Source organism: Streptopelia decaocto, assembly GCF_964273445.1.
Source record: "Streptopelia decaocto genome assembly, chromosome: 2".
NCBI lineage: Eukaryota > Metazoa > Chordata > Aves > Columbiformes > Columbidae > Streptopelia > Streptopelia decaocto.
In genome coordinates, this window is record NC_138655.1 from 68,569,999 (window position 1) to 68,587,130 (window position 17,132).

The 17,132-nt window shown below is 40.1% G+C and overlaps 1 protein-coding gene across 1 annotated transcript in view; it reads left to right on the plus strand.

Annotated features, from left to right (window-relative positions):
- Positions 1-3,201: 3,201 nt before the first annotated feature.
- The window catches only part of MOCOS (molybdenum cofactor sulfurase), a gene marked incomplete at its 5' end in the record, with an annotated part of 233,577 nt that continues 219,646 nt past the window's right edge, over positions 3,202-17,132 (plus strand). The window contains one exon of the mRNA XM_082045174.1: positions 3,202-3,331. Coding sequence (XP_081901300.1) covers positions 3,202-3,331 — 130 coding nt within the window. The remainder of the gene's footprint in view (positions 3,332-17,132) is intronic.

Below are 17,132 nucleotides of genomic sequence, written 5' to 3' on the forward strand. Positions count from 1 at the left end.
GATTACATGTGATGTGCAAACAGAGCACATTTCCAATTAGTACTATCTCCATGCATGTGTTACTTCCAGAGAGCTAATCTTTCAAAACTGAGGAAAAAAAAATAGGAAATCTATATTGAGGAAACATTTTTTCTATAAAAATGTGAATGGAAATTACATCCTTAGAGTGAATTTATTTTAAGATCAGAAAGCTGCATTCCGTCATCAAGAAAAAGGACTGTTTTGGTTGGGAAAACTATTCTTGGTTCAATAAGGAAGTGAAAACAACTATTTGACATAAACAAAATATGAAAATGGTGAGGGAACAATGCATAGTGATCAATATAAATAAATTGCTCTGGAAACTGATAATAGGAAGCTAGATATATGAGGGAAAATCCGTGGTAGGTATTTTCTACATATATTTGCAGTAAAAAAAAAAGTCACAGTGATGGCATAGGACCTTCTAAATTGCAATGCATAAATTATTAAAATATAAAAGGTATTTGGTGCAGGATTCTGGTGTTTTCTTTGCGTGTTGGTATTTTTTGTTTTGTTTTTTTTTTCAAGTCACTGCAGGAGATCAGCTAAAAACTTTCCTCCACTTGACAGCAACTCTTTTTTGTCAGAGGTGTTTTGTTCATTTGGAAGGAAATGCATAAGGTATAGTTGATTTGGTAATTAATTTTGGTGTGATCACAGGCTAGGCCAAAAAGTGTACTACTACATCTGAGAATGAGATGCAGTACCATATACCTGCCCCAATCATGAATACACAGTCAGGGATAAACATATAACATTATAGCAATATAGAAATATACCTCAGTGCCTTGGAGCCAGGGCTATGTGTTTAGGCTGGGCAAAAAACTCCTAATGTATAAAGCACAGAATGTATTAGCATGCTGTTTCATGTCAGGCTTATTTTTTAATTTTCTACATGGCTTTTATTCTGTATCACTTTGTAAGTGAACATCTTTATGGTTCAATTCAGGCTGAAGTTTGTCCTTGGTAGTTTCCTGTTTCACCAACGACCAACTGAGAGTATTTCAAACAATCCAACTGGAGTCTGCTTTACCAGAATTTAGAGGCAGATCCATCCTAACACGTGTGTTTTTAATGTTGGACTGAGGGGTCATTTAAAGCTCTGCAGACTGCAGAATTGTGTGTAGAAAAATTCACTGCAAATAGGTCAGGAAAAAAATTTTGACAAAAACAACAAAACAAAGCTACCCCCCCCAATCATTCCTTTGTCTATCACTTATTGTGTAGTGTATGGCTACAGTTTATCCTAAAAAGCTTTTCAGAAAATCACAGAATCACAGAATGTTAGGGATTGGAGGGGACCTCAAAATATCATCTAGTCCAATCCCCCTGCCGGAGCAGGAACACCCAGATGAGGTTACACAGGAAGGTGTCCAGGTGGGTTTGAATGTCTCCAGAGAAGGAGGCTCCACAGCCTCCCTGGGCAGCCTGTTCCAGTGTTCTGTTACCCTCACTGTGAAGAAGTTTCTTCTCATATTTAAGTGGAAACTCCTGTGTTCCAGTTTGTACCCATTACCCCTCATCTTATCATTGGTTGTCACAGAGAAGAGCCTGGCTCCATCCTCCTGACACTCACCCTTTACATATTTATAAACATGAATGAGGTCACCCCTCAGTCTCCTCCAAGCTAAAGAGCCCCAGCTCCCTCAGCCTTTCCTCATAAGGGAGATGCTCCACTCCCTTCATCATCTTTGTTGCCCTGTGGTAGACTCTCTCCAGCAGTTCCCTGTCCTCCTTGAACTGAGGGGCCCAGAACTGGACACAATATTCCAGGTGTGGTCTCACCAGGGCAGAGTAGAGGGGAAGGAGAACCTCTCTCGACCTACTAACCATCCCTTTCTAATACACCCCAGGATGCCATTGGCCTCCCTGGCCACAAGAGCATTTTACACAAAAGGCTGCCGTTCCCTCTATGTACCTGATAATCAGCCCACACCGTTCCTTAGGCTTTTGTTTGGCCATGGTCTGAGACATATATCACATTGCATCTATGGCCACTGGAGGTGGTTAACCATGATGCAGGAGTATCACATGTCAAATGCAAAGTGTGAGAACATGTCTTCCACCACCTATTAGCAGCAGTGGAGGAGGAATCATCTAAAGCAATGGTGTCAAACTCATTTTCACTGGGGGCTATGTCAGCCTCGCGGTTGCCTTTAAAGGGCTGAATGTAATTTCAGGACTGTATAGATGGAACTACTCCTACATTCATGTAAGATGTAATTTTAGAACTTTATAGATGTAACTACTACTACATTCATGTAGGATGTAATTTTAGGACTGTATAGATGTGACTACTCCTACATTCACGTAGGATGTAATTTTAGGACTGTATCGATGTAACTACTCCTACATTTATACAAGTCCTAAAATTACATTTGGCCCTTTGAAGGCAACCACGAGGCTGACATGGCCCCTGGTGAAAATGAGTTTGACACCCTGATCTAAAGGAAATTAGGAAAATTTAAGCATTGAATTCTAAAATTTCAGGGAAAAGGGATTTCCCAAGCTGCCTCTATTTTAAATAGTGTGCCTCAATAGAAGGGATGTGAGCAGAGGCAACACTTGCTACTGTGAACCCGAACTCCATGTCCTTGTGCTTCAGTAACTTCACTTTGAACTGTTCCTACTCGGGTCCCTGGGATCGGGGATCCGCCTGCATCGGTGTCCAAGTCCAGATGACGAGTATGAGCAGACGGCGCTGCCGCCGAGTGCTCCCGGTTGCAGCGGTGCCAGGGCCGGAGCACAGGGACGTGCCCAGCGGCGGAGCGGTGCCCTCGCCAACGCCGGCTGCTGCTTGGCCCGGGCCGGGCCCGCTTCACGCACGGTGCCCGCCGCCTCCCTGTGCTGGCCCCAGTCGCTGTCTCAGCTGCAGCCGGACCGCTGCGGGCCCTGCCTGGCTCCAACCCCGGCCTCCGCCGCCGCTCCCGGGGACGGGGGGCGGGAGGCGGGAGGAGCGAGGCGCGGCGGGGCCGGGCCGGCCGCAGTGCCTTCCCGGCTGCAGTGCCAGTCCGGCCGCAGTGCCTTCCCGGCTGCAGTGCCAGCCCGGCCGCAGTGCCAGCCCGGCCGCAGTGCCAGTCCGCAGCGCTGCCGGCGGGGAGGGTCCGCTGCTCCGGGCGGGAGTCGCGCTCTTGTGTCCGTCCGACTTTCTCTCCCAGCTTTCCGCCTGCAGCCCGCGGCATGGCCGGGGAGCCGCTGGGGGACCTTCTCTCCTTCCGCGCCTTCCAGGCCGCCTGCCCCGCCGGCTACGACTACGGGTACAGCGGCGGCCTGCGCGGCCTCCGGCAGCGCGAGTTTCCCCAGCTCCGAGGTATCGCGGGCCGGGCGCAGCCCTGAGGGGCGGGCCAGGGGCGGGGGAGCCTTGGGCCTGTCGCGGCTCGCCTCGTCCCCGGGCGGGAAGCTTGTAGTGCGAGGGAGCGGCCGGATACGGGGTCGCCGGCAGAAAGGACCGGCTTTGCCTCAGCCCCATCGGGGACACGGCGAGGGGTCTGGAGGTCGTCTCCCCCTCTTCTTCCCTTCTACTCCCCCTCCTCTTCCCCCCTTGACCAGTTCTGGGCCCCTCAGTTCAGGAAGGACAGGGAACTGCTGGAGGGAGTCCAGCGCAGGGCAACAAAGATGATGAAGGGAGTGGAGCATCTCCCTTATGAGGGAAGGCTGAGGGAGCTGGGGCTCTTTAGCTTGGAGAAGAGAGGACTGAGGGGGGACCTCATTAATATTATGAATATGTAAAGGGTGAGTGTCAGGAGGATGGAGCCAGGCTCTTCTTGGTGACAACCAAGGATAAGACAAGGGGTAATGGGTACAAACTGAAACACAGGAGTTTCCACTTAAATATGAGAAGAAACTTCTTCACAGTGAGGGTGACAGAACACTGGAACAGGCTGCCCAGGGAGGTTGTGGAGCCTCCTTCTCTGGAGACATTCAAATCCTGCCTGGACACCTTCCTGTGTAACCTCATCTAGGTGTTCCTGCTCCGGCAGGGGGATTGGACTGGATGATCTTTCGAGGTCCCTTCCAATCCCTAACATCCTGTGGTTCTGTGATTCTGTGATTCCTCTCCCCTGGCACAAGTGCCCGGAGATGCCCTGTACTCAGTAACAGGGTCTAGGTTCAGCAACGAAATGCAGAGTGAGATATTAAGAATAGAGGGGGGAGAAACATGTAAAAATGGTAAAACAGCAATTGTCTGGTAAAGGTTTGTGGTTAGGCAGGCCTTTGTAAGTGACTTGTGCAAGTTATATACATTTCTTCTCCCTACAACCTTAAACATTGCTTGAACACATTACTTCAAGTCTAACTGAGATGGACATATGTTGTACTACAGTAAGTTATTTTACTTAAAGAGGTGGCAATACACGTGATCTTAGGATTTCAAAATACTTAGCGATAAAACAGCAGAGAGCAGAGTAAATAACCTCAGTTTGGATGTCCTGAAACTGTTATTCAGGCTATTTTTTAATAATATAGTGAGAGTTTTGTTTTATTGCTCCTTTTTGTCATTTTTTAAAATTTTAGTGATCAAATGCAAGAGTGGGCTTTCTCACACTTGGGTTTTTAGTAAAGAATGGAGTTAACACTTTGCCTCTAGAGAAATGTGGATAAAAAAAATTCAAGCTGCAGTTTGAGGAACTTTAACTAAGATTCAGTAAGTTAATTTCACAGTCTGGAATTAGTCATACTAGTTGCATCAGTGAAAGTTTGATAACAAGAAACTGCTTGTCCTGAATTCAGGCCAAGATTCTGAAAAGTGGCTGTTTTGTAACTGAAACCTTGTTTAGACATTTAAGCAGATGACTTTTCAAAACTCCTGAGATTCAGGCTCATTTCTCATGAGGCTCCCCAGTTTTGAGGTAAAGTACATCTGCTAATGAATGATGTCTGGTGGATCAGTCTGGTTTCCCAAACGGAGATCACTGCATCAGGAGCTTACCTCCAGTTGAAAGTGTTTTGGCTAAGGTAGGCTATTGAGTTACACTTCAGTCATGCAACCTACTAAAATAAGATGTGGGTGATCGATAATTTAGAATATTTGCAGAAAAATATAAACAAAAAAATACAAGGTATAAAACAGAATGTCATGATATTAGCTAACTGAAATCACATGAGAGTCTATGGTAAGGTGATCTAGGTTGCAAATTCCTTCTGCCCCTTTTCCCCCCTTCAAAATTTTAACATGTTATTCAATTCATAAATCATTGTCCATTTGTCTTGAAAGATTGTCACCGCTGTGAGGAAGATCAGTGTCCTTAACTGATTGCTGTATATACATGTGGTGTCCTGTCTGGGATTCTTGTCTTAAAAACAAAGGCATATCTCCTCTAGTCAAGAACTTGTGCCTTCAAGTGATGCCAGTAGTGCCAAATAAAAGGCTTCCAGGGACACAGTCCTAGTCCAAGTGTGTGAAGCTCAGTGTCCCCTGTCTTACACGTCTGTTTGTCTCAGAGCTGACTAATTGGACTAGTCCAGGATAGAGTCCAGAAACTATCTGACAGCAGAGCAGCGTGGATGAGAAGTGCATCACTTGTACCTATTTTTGGCCTCCTGTTATTTAGCCATGTAGCTGTATCCACACTTGCTGAAGGTCTTGACACACTGGCATTGATGTTAAAAAGTGCTTTTTAGAGCTCCAGGTCTTTGTCACTTTTCTGAAATAAAGCAAAGGAAGAGTGGGTGATGTACAGGTTGGCAGCAGCAGTAGTAAGTAAAAGGGATTTCTACAAGTGACTTACAAAAATTAGTGGGGCTTTCAGGCATTTAGTTACTTAGGCATTTTCAGTGACCTGCCAGAAAATGCAAGCTGGGGGATGAGGTAGAAGTTTTACATCTCTGGTGGCTTTGGGTCAGCTTTATGGGTAAGTCCTGATTGTACAAACACTCACTGAGGAACCTGTAGTTGTTCATGGGTTTGATCTCTGCTGAGTGTCTTCCTGCTGCACAAAGGTGCAATAATTTAATCCCTTCTAGTAAAGAGCAATCTTAACTAGTTCCACTAGGCAAAAGAGAATGAGCTCTGTGTTTAGTTAGTTAACAGTAGTGTCTTGCTTGTGTTTATTTGGGGCATACCTCAAAGATCTTTCCATCATTGAAGTTGGATAAAAATTCAGATTTTGCTGTGCACTTCTAACGTGAACAGAGTTTTTGGAGCCCTTCTCTAGATATCCATGAATTAAGCCTAATACTCAGTTTTGGAACATAATAAGCAGCACGTGATAATAATAATTATTGCATGCCAATGTATTCACTTCTTCCTGATTGCTGATGTTTGGTGGTGTCCACTAAGTACATCTTGTGCAAATGATGTTCTCTGGGGAAGGCAGAAACCTTTTCTGTGTTATAAACCTTTGCTTGCGTGGTGCTAGGGCTTCTGTTGTAGCTCTAGTATGAGTAGTTGCACAGGTGCCTGTTGAGAAGATACAACAGATGTATTCAGGGAACACTGGGAACTGGACATAGAAGAAAACCAGGATTTTTCAAAGGTGGTCTACCTGTGGTCCTATAAAAATCTGTGGGAGTTTCACTCTTGTCTCCATCAGAAGGAAAATTAGGCTGTTACTGAATGTGTTGGGGATTTCTCCTTAAGGTTTTGTGAAGGGATAAAAGGAACTACTTCACTGAATCTGCAGGGAACTGTCTGTTTTGGTGCAGAAGACTTATATTTCACCTTTTAAACCAAAGTTTATCTTCCATTTTGTAATTCAAGGGTTGTTAGCTGATGGCTAGAATGGCCCCTTCTAAAAATACATGTGGAGTCTGTGAAACGGATCTCTGTTTCATAGGCAGCAGCGTATGTGCGATATGTGACCTTGACTTTAATCTTAGGAGCAGCATACCCTTATCTGCAGTGTAGGATTGTAAACTGTGCTTTAGAAATGGATAAAGAAATCAGCGGGAGTTTATAGGTTCTGTTGTTAAGTAATGGGGATGAATATGCTTCTGTGATGTCTATCATAGCAAAGAAAATATCAGCTCCAGTTTGTATCGTGGTTTTAAAAAAGAAAAAGCTGACATGATTTATGATGCAGCATTTAATCCCAAGATACTTTTCCAGTTTCAGTTCTGTGCCAGTATTCTGTTCTAAAACAGCTGTGTCCATTTGAGCAGGAGCTTTCTGAGAGTGATAAGCAGTGGGTACTCATCCCCCAAATAAAACCTAGTGCATATTAGCAATCACGTATTCTTTAAGGGCTGCTGACTATATAAGATAGTCCTTAACTGAGGTAAGATGCACTGTCCCATTTAATGTCAAATTGGTCACCGTCCTGCACTTCAACAACAGTCATGTGGCAAATCATGTGTTACCTTAGTAGTATGAACATTTGTGATTTGTGGGATTATGTATAACTAACAGTAATAATGTAGCTTGCCTGTTAAACAAAAAGCAAAGGCACACTAAGCTCTGGGTAACAGAATTGGCCTTTGTTTCTTTGAAAGTCAAATGGTGTCTCATGAAATGTTCACCTGTATGAAAGCTTATTCTGTTGTTCACTTAAGGAATAGATGGGTACTGGATCTGACCTTACACAAAAAAAAGACGATGTTTTACTCATATTGCTGGTAATTATTTGCACTGAGCCTTTTCCTGTGAATAGGAGAACAGAAAAGTGAGGCTTCGTGCATTTCAGTTCATCCTTAGTGGCTCTGTTAGCAAAGGTCAGCTCTTCCCTTGAGAACAGAAAAACCTATCTGTTTTGTCATGTTCGGGGTAATCTGGTGTTTTGGCTGAATTTCAGAAGTAGGACATTCATTCTAGTGTGTCAACTCAGAGTAATTTTGTTGTTAGGTAGCTGATGCTCACATTTTATGAAACTTGTGAAGATGAGTGTACTGTGAGCCTGAAGAGTTGTGCTCATCAAACATGATTGCAAACATAGGTGTGACCTCAGTTTCTCTGTTGCTATGTCAGTTTGCTTGCCTTGTCAAACCAGAAATTCTACCGACCTTGTGTCTGAGGTTTATTATTTTTCTTAAAAAAAAGGCATTTTTTGTATCTTAAAATAATAGGACTTTTTTTTCCTCTTCAGAGGTTTTTTGTATGGTTGTTTTATTTTCAGACCATTTGTTTGATCTGGTAGCTGTCTTTTATTTCTGCTTGTGTTTATATGTCTTCCTACTGATTTCCTAATTATTATTAATTTTTACCTGTAGATGAATCTGTTCTTTTTAATCTCTTTTTCTTGGTGAAGACTAAGTGACTGTCTGTGTTCAGCAAAACCTTTTATAGTTAGCTTCTTTGAGAAATACTGTTCTTTGAGCAAGTTAGCAATATGCAAGTCTCATCAAGCCATTTAAAAAACAGTTGGATAAGTTTATTTTGATTCATTACTGTCTAAGGCCTATGCCAAACAAGAAGCAAGGCATGTGCTGTTTTGTGGTCACATGCAATACTTGTGGGTTCCCTGAAGCCCACCCACCCATTGATGGCCAGAATTAAGTTAGGCAGCTACAGATCTGGGTGAGACACCATCTTCTAGAAAGGTAAAATGATTTTACCCACGTGCTGAGATTGACACGTGTTCATGTTAATCTAGTGCTTACCTCTCCTGCCCAAAGGCAGCAAAGCAACGTGTACAGGGAGATGAGGCTGTTTTTGATGTCTCAGTAGGAGATTCTGGGCAACTGGAAGAGCTGCTGAATGTGCTGGAGAATAAGTCTCACTGAATTAGCTCATCTCTAGCTCATCCTGAACAATGTGAAACACATTGGATTTTTTATTGGGTCGGAGGAGGTGGAATAAGCAAAATAAACCATGTTTATTGAAGGAGGCTGCTGGTAGACAGTTTGAAATTCTACAAGACATCTGGGAAGATGCATTTAGTGGCGGGAGAATGTATCGTAAATAGAAGCCGTGGTATGGGAAGTGTAACTGCACAACTACGTGATAATTGTTTTGTAAAAAACAATATATATGCTCATGTGAAGCCTTAATGCTTCCTGTTGATTTCAAGTCAGCAGTAGTTATCTAAATAAGCTGTCATCTAAAGAATTGACATGAAAGAGGAAGCGTTTGTGGAACATAATGTGGATTTCGGATGTTTTCCTCTGCCTACACAGAAGAAATAGGTGCTGTTAAAGAATTTACTTTGCATTTCAGGGTTCAGAAGGCTGTCAGTGATTCGTGCAGGATCTTTCAATTGATCACGCGGAGCTGGGGGATACTTTGCTCTTCGTGGTGGTTATAACTCTTAGTGAAGAGTAGTCAATGATACTGTCATTGCAATGTTTCAGCACTGAATAAAGTGTTAGTTACTTTAAACTTCAGTTAGAGGGAAAAAATCCCTCAAAGAAACACATAATTTCTCTATTTCTGAACTGTATTACTCAGAGTTATACGTATAAATCAGTTTTGGTGTTGTGATAACCATATAAAGATGTTCACTGGACCACTACACTAGCTCTGTAATGGCCTATGCCACACAGCACAAGACATTTAAAACTTTGTCTGGAACACAGAAATGTTGAGGAAAAAAAACAAAATACCACACCCTATAAACATGAATATTCAACTGTATTTTAGAAATAAATAGTCGATCATCTGGCACTAGATTCTTTATAACAGGATATAATAATATTTAGACATTAGATTTTTAAAGTCAAGATGTAGAGATTAAAATAATATCAGATTTTGAAAGATATTCTATGGAACTTCATAGATGCTGCAGGGTATCAGCCACCCATTTTTAAAAATTGCACTTTTAATTAAAAGATATGTTATCTCTAAAATTAATGTCTGTATAAGATGCGTGTTAGTGTATGAAAGTATTAAAAAAAGGCAAATGTTTTATTTAGAAAAGCACAAGATGCTTTCTTGTCTCTTACACAAAAATTGGAAATGCACCAAAGTTTTGTTCCTTCAGAATCCCACATCAGTGCTGCATCCTTCCTTCCATCGCCTTTGCTTCCTCTTAGATTCTCCTGTTTGTCCTCCTTCCTTGTTATGAGATTGCTCTATGTGAGATGTGTATTGATTTTTTCCCACCATATTTCTGTATATGTCTATATGATGTTTGTGAGATTTTGTTTTGTTTTTAATGTTAAATGTAAGACGATTGATTAAAGAATGTATGTAAGCTTTCAGACAGATATGATCTGCTGCTGGTGTCCCTGCACTTATACCGGAATTTCCCCTGCAAAATCAGAACCTGACATGTGAAGCTCTTGAAATTTCCATTATGTGTTACGGTAGCACTTCCACATCTAAGCTGCTCACCAGAATTCAAGGATACTCTCAGTCAAAGGACAAAAAGCTAAACAGGGAGGTGAGAGGTCAGGTTTTTTTGATCAGCTTGATTCGTTGTATACTTGGTGTGGGAGAGATGCTGCAGAGAAGTCGCTTGGGTATGAAAAGACTGTCATTGGATTCAGGAAGACCATTTTACAGAATGCTGCATAGCAAGAAGCACTGATATGAGAGACTGATAAATAGGTAGACAGCACAATACATGTGCAGAGCAGGAGGCTAGTGAGATGCTTAACTTAGAGATGGTATTTAGTAAGTAGGATGCTGAGCTTTCAAATGTCTCAGGCTTTTTATAATAGACTGTCTTGGCCCAAGCCACAGGAATATTCAATGCAGATGTTTTCCTTTATGAGACACTATAATACTTGTAAGATGGTTTGTTTTGTATATTATATTATATTATATTATATTATATTATATTATATTATATTATATTATATTATATTATATTATATTATATTATATTATATTATATTATATTATATTATATTATATTATATTATATTATATTATATTATATTATATTATATTATATTATATTATATTATATTATATTATATTATATTATATTATATTATATTATTATTTTTATACCTCACTGAACTCAGAAACTTAAAAACAGAACTAATAAAAATGAATATGTCAAAATTAGGTTGATGTAATTTCTTTTTTATTTTCCTAAGTTAATAGTGCTGATAGTGTTACAACATCTGTGTACTGATCTGCACACAAATAATTTGGATCGCAGACTGGTTCCTGTCACATTCATTAGGAGATGGAGATGTGGTTTCTGGAGGTATTATGGAAAAGGTGGTGTCAAGAACGGAAGATGTGGGAAATGGATGTCAGAGTTATGGAGAAATGGGGGTATAACAGGGCAGGGAGACATGAAGACAGGCCACGAAGCAGTAAAAAGTCAGGTTACTGCAAATGAAGCAAGGCGCTATGCTCCTGGCAGTGTTCTGCGCAGCACAGATAGATCCTGTCAGTGATGCTCTTTGGCCCTTTACCTTCCCTTCTGCCACAGAGAAGGGATGGTCTGCAAGGTGCCTGCAGTGGGGATGTGACCCCAGGCAGCTGTTGTGAGTGTGTCATGTATGAAAGTGCGAAGTTACTTTTTTTCCAGTGAAATGTGAAATAGACGTATAAAATCAGATGGCAGGTCATGGGAGAGAAATCTTTATCTGGCCACTATTGTTTTCCCCCTTCTTGCTTTCAGGATTATACTGACTCCTTGTTGCAGCCAAGGGAATATGGCTTTTGCAGAAGAAGTAAAAAAGATGTGGTTTCTGTGCTGATTCAGATTAGTCCCTGGAGCAACAGGATCTCAAATGCTTTTAAAGGAAAGCTAAGAACATGACTGGACAGGATTTTTGTCACTTATGGTCTTCTTAAATGAGAGAGAGAGATCCAAGTATGTGGTATCTTGGTGCTGTGGTTAGCTGGGGAAGGATGATTATTTCTTCTGGCAGTACTGAGAATAATGTCTTAAATTAAAAACTGGAAAGATGACAGGAAGCTCATTTGAACAAATATTCATTAATTAAATTAATGTTGTGTGAATTAATTTTGTTAATGCACAATTAATCCCCTTTGCAAACTTATGAACAGGTCAGGTAAAGTTATGCAGTCATCAGAAAGTTTGTCGTGTAATTTCTCCCTGAGGAAGAAATTGAAGTTCAGGATTTCCCACATTTTTATGATCATGCCACACAGTGCATTGAAGTTGTCATAATTCAGTAATTTGGAACTGATGGTGTCAGAAATGGGTAAAAGTATATGTTGCCTTTCTTCAAAAAAAAGACTTTGGGTTACCACTGTTAATCTGCTGTGCCATTAATTTCCCAAGTAATTTATTAAAGAGTGTAACTTCTTAAGAAATTTATGAAAAAAGTGACCGGGAGTCACATTTTTATTATATTTATATCTGTCTATAATTTCTTTCAAAGTAAACAATTTTAATAGAATTGTCACAAAATAAAATGTTACTCAGCTGCTGTGGTAGTATGCAACTTTTTAAAAATCTGTCGTCATCTTTGATTCATTCCATGCTAGGAAGATATTTGTTACAGATTTAATTGGTTTAGGAGTGCAAAAGCCCAGTGAGCAGACTGAGACTCTTCTTAATACCCTGCCTGATCTCAGCTGTGATGGACAATTTACTTTGATAATGCATCTTGCCTTCTCATGAGACTGGATAAAAGCAGGTAAATAAAAATGGTTAACTAGCAAGATCTCCCTACCTGATGGACTGAATGGAGTAAAATTAGAGACTGCATGAAAAAGGAGCCTTTGCGAGATGCAGATGTGATACTTTCCCCCGCACATAATCTCCCTCGTATTGTGTAGCTGGAAAGCTGACTGATGTTCAGGCAAAACCATACGTAGATTATTGCACTCCATTGTTATTTGAACGTAGAGTTTGTGTTCACAAGCAAATGAAACATTTGATTAATGAATAACAGCTTTGAAATGTGTTCCCTTAAGCGTGCAAATGTCTGAAAAGTAACATATCATGGAAGGTGGTCATTAAGTATAGTAATATGATAATAATCATCTTCTTATCACCTTAGCATAGATGTTTGGCAGCTGGTACAATGCTGCTGAGACAGCCTAATAATACATATGCAGGATGATTGGTTGCCCTTCTAAAAAGAAGATAATTTAGTACTACTACATGTGAAGAAAAACGTATGCCGTTTAAATTCATTAGAAGTGAATTGGAAGACTCACGGTATGTAAGAATTAAACCAAAACCCCATGTAAGACATATTTTGTGTAACATGACATTACATGCAAGAGACATTAAATATGCAAAAATAACCTTTAAGGGATGGCTGCAAGGTGTATTTTGATGATAAAATAATGAAATAAAAAGAATAACACATCTGAACTGCACAACAGCCGACTCATTTCCAGGGACAGAGCAGCCTCTGTGAGTGGGACTCAAAAGTTCCTTTCCATTCTGTTGTTCGCAACTATCTCTGATTTGACTGAGGCATATGTCTGTGCCAGGTTTTCCCCATTAATGAAATTAAGCCTTCTGTTTTGAGGATTGTTAACTGTCCAGTTAATGTTTGATCAGTGAACTGTCTTAGTATTTCTTCAGCCTCACCAGAAGCAGAATGCGGAAGGAAGGGAGAAAAATTATGACAGTTTCTGTCTGTTTGTTTGTTTGTTTAAATAATGACACTTTAAGGTTTGATATTCTGAAATATTTTCCTTGAAAAGGGTTGATCACGAGTGGTGATTCCCACTTCAGTTGCATTTTTTAAAGCCTGTCAGTGTGTATAAAACACTGAACTAAAGGAAGAGGATGGATGTGAATAAGGGGGAAAGAAGACAGATGTCTGGGGACAAAAAGTAAACTTCTTTAATATTCTTTTCATGCCACAAAAAGCCAATTCAATAGTAGCTTTCATTGGTCAGTATAAAGTTTTAAACTTTATATTAGTTTTAAACTTTCAGTCTTCTATTTCTTTAGACACCTAGGGTTTTTTTGGTTGGAAAACAGAATTGAAAGTTGTCTTTGGGTGATAAAATACTGCTTGGATAGAAATCAGACTTCTGGGAGTGAGGAAGGAAGAAATGATGATTTTTGTTAGGAGCTGACTTATGTTCAGGCTCAATGAAGCTCATCTGCAGAGCACAGAAAGTGTCACTGCACCCCAGGGCTGTGGAGCCAGGACTGTCTTTCACTGTGCACCAGCATGGCCCCAGCTTCAATCGACTTGCTAGGAGAGGTTTGGGGACAGAAGACGAAGCCTTTCTGTGCTCCTACGGGAACCCTCCTTGAGATGTAGGCTGTATAAACAAGCCTCCCCTCCACCTCCTGTTTTTCAATATCAACTTACCCAAAGGGTGGGTCAAGTCTATTGAAATGCTCTCTGGAAGGCAAAGCCATCTATTTCTCCCTTTTAGAACTCTTGTTTTCCTTAGAAGCCTGTAATAGTATGAGGTTGAGTATTTTGTGAATTATGTAAAAATAGAAATCCTAGTGAATGACACTGAATATTTTTTTTTACTGAGTTTCCTTTCCATCTGCTGTTTTTCAAGGCTTGGGAGAAATCATCCCCTCCCAGTCCCTCAGATGTCAAATTTAAAAACATTTGCTTTCATTGGAATATATATATTCTGATTAGCTCTAATGAAAGGCAAAGCCAGCTTTTTGGCTTATGGGAGCTGAAGCTACCCATTAAAAAAAAAAAATTATGAAAACCTCCTTTCCTTTAAACGTGTGGACTGTTGCAGACTTCACAGTATGTAATGCTTGTTTGGAGGCACTAGATCAATTCTCTGAGCTTTGCATCACTGAGCATGACAGCTCCTCAGAGATTAAACAGCTCTTACCATCAGCAGTTTAATCAGTTTTTCTTCCATGTCTGCAAGTACAGGGAAGGATGGGTGTTCTTGTAAAGCGTCATGAGGATTACACTGCAGCGCTTCCTGGGTAAACTTCAGTGCCACTGAAGTGGGGGAAACAATACCAAATAATCTCATGACAGCTGTCATGTTTCCAAAAGTGCCTGATCAAATCTTCAAATCTGAACACCAGATACCTTGTGGGTACATCCAACATCTAGTAACAGTCACTTTTGCTACTGCTTCCTTCCGTCCTTGCAGTGGAAATGTGATTACATGCTGAACTGATCAAATAGCAGTTAATTTACAATGATCTACTTCAGGTTTTGTATTTCAGTGTTTCATGTACAAACTATTTATAATTAGGAGGTATACGGAAGCTAGCAGGAAAACATGCCTTTGACTAGTTGTAACCTCTTCAAATACCTCCTGAGTTACATGCTTATAGAAATTACTGTGGCTTTAAAAATTATTCTTTCATGGATTGTACTGAAAGAGCATGAGAATTTTTCAAATGAGTAAAATTGATGTTTGTAATATAAAGAGTTTCTGGACATAAGAGAGGGGAGTGGAAGGGAGCTCTCTTGTTTTTTCCTTTAGAATGATAGATTCATTTTAATACTTTCATTTAATAATCTATCTACCTGACTTGTGGTCTTTCTAGTCACTCTGCACCTCCATTTTTTGGCCTGTCGGTTAAATTACCCCATAGTTTGAGACCAGAAATAGCTGAATCCAGAGGAGAAACCTTACTGTTTAGGTTCTTAATGTAAATGAGCTATAGACAATGTTGTGTGCATCGAATCTACTTCACTGCACTATGTATTCCTTGTAGAATGACACAGGAGAAAACAGCAGCCTAGTCTAGTGTAGTCCTCTGGTACACTGGGGTTCCCAGCTTGTAAACAGGAATGTGATATGAGAAAAATGAAACACTAGTGAAAAAGTCATATAAGCAAGAACCTATTCCTATCAAAAATGATTGTTTCTTATGGTCTCTCCACTGAAGAGTGATTGCAATGGGTATATGTAAAAATGTAAACATAAATAAATATAGATAAATGGGTGTAAATATATACATCCAAGAATTTTATTCCTACTGTGGTGAGAACACAAAGTGCCTAACCATCATCTCCCTTAACAGAAAGAAATAAGTGCTTCAAGTTGAGAGGGGGAAAGGGGGAAAACCAGAGTGGGGTGGGCATGGGGAAAAGTTTACACTTGATGCCTTTCTTATATCCCTCTGTCAGCACAAGTTGGAGAAGGGAAGCCTGTACTTTGCTCCCATAGAAAAAAAAAATCTGTGTATGCACTGTGTAATAACTGATCTCATGAGGCTTACTTTATCACTTTGACTTCTGGTGATAAAGTACCAGATATCTGGTATTTATACAAAACATTGAGAAAGGCTTGATGTCCCTCTGGAAACAAACTTAATCAAAGTAGTTGCATCACATGAAATCTGCTTGATGTTCTGTGCAGCTAATTGCCTGGGTTCGTTCTAGTCTGACTATTGGGGAGCTACTAGTTGTATTATGGTGGTGACTACATAATAGGGATCATTCCCATTCTGGTATTTATGGCACGGATTTGGAGAGCAGTTTTTAGAACTAAACAGACCTGGAATGAAACACGTAGAAACAACTGTTGTATGCAGTAGGTTAGATGCATTCTTTGAGTCATCATTGTGTCAGGGTATTTTGACCAAGATTTCTTTCCCCTTCAATTGTTTGAATTTTAGATTCTATAATTTGAAAGGTGATGGGGAAGACTGAGACATCTGACTGAACCAGATTTACAATGGATGTGATCTCACAATTCTTTGAAAATCAGTTCTCTGAAGATCAGGTCCTTCTTGAGGTAACTGTAACTCAGGACACAAATGAGGGCAACCTAACATACTAATTTTAAAATTTAAGTTTTTATGGAAACATTTGTTTTTGTGCTTCCTTTGCTTAGAGTTATTATATAATCTTTTTGATTATATTTTCCAAACTCCTGACCAATACCTTGGTCTTTCTGGGCTCCGCTGGGAACCTTTATGAACTATTTTAGAAGGTTGTTTTGATATGTTTAGGTGTTTCATTTTTACATCTCCTGGGTGATGCTTTTGGTGAAAAATGTTCTTGCAGTTGTGCTAAAAATAAACAAGAATTGCAAATGAATTTCCTCTCAATCACAAATTAGTAGCTTGAAAATCCAAGTGATAAGAACCAAATGTACTATTGTTGCCTTCAACATACTTGCTTTGGGGGAATGTGGTAATATTATTCCCACATATGGAAATTCAAAAAAAGTAGAAATTTGCAGGTTATAATAAGAGCTCATTACAGGAACTCAATAGTATTCTTCTAGTTATAGTTTTAGACTAGCAAGTCTGAGGAAGTACTTGAAAACTAACAGCACAGAAATTAGTTCTGAAATATTAGCAAATTACTATTACTTTTCCATTTATTATAATATTGCTCATTAATAAGTTGATCATTCATCGTCATAAATAATGGTCACCTCA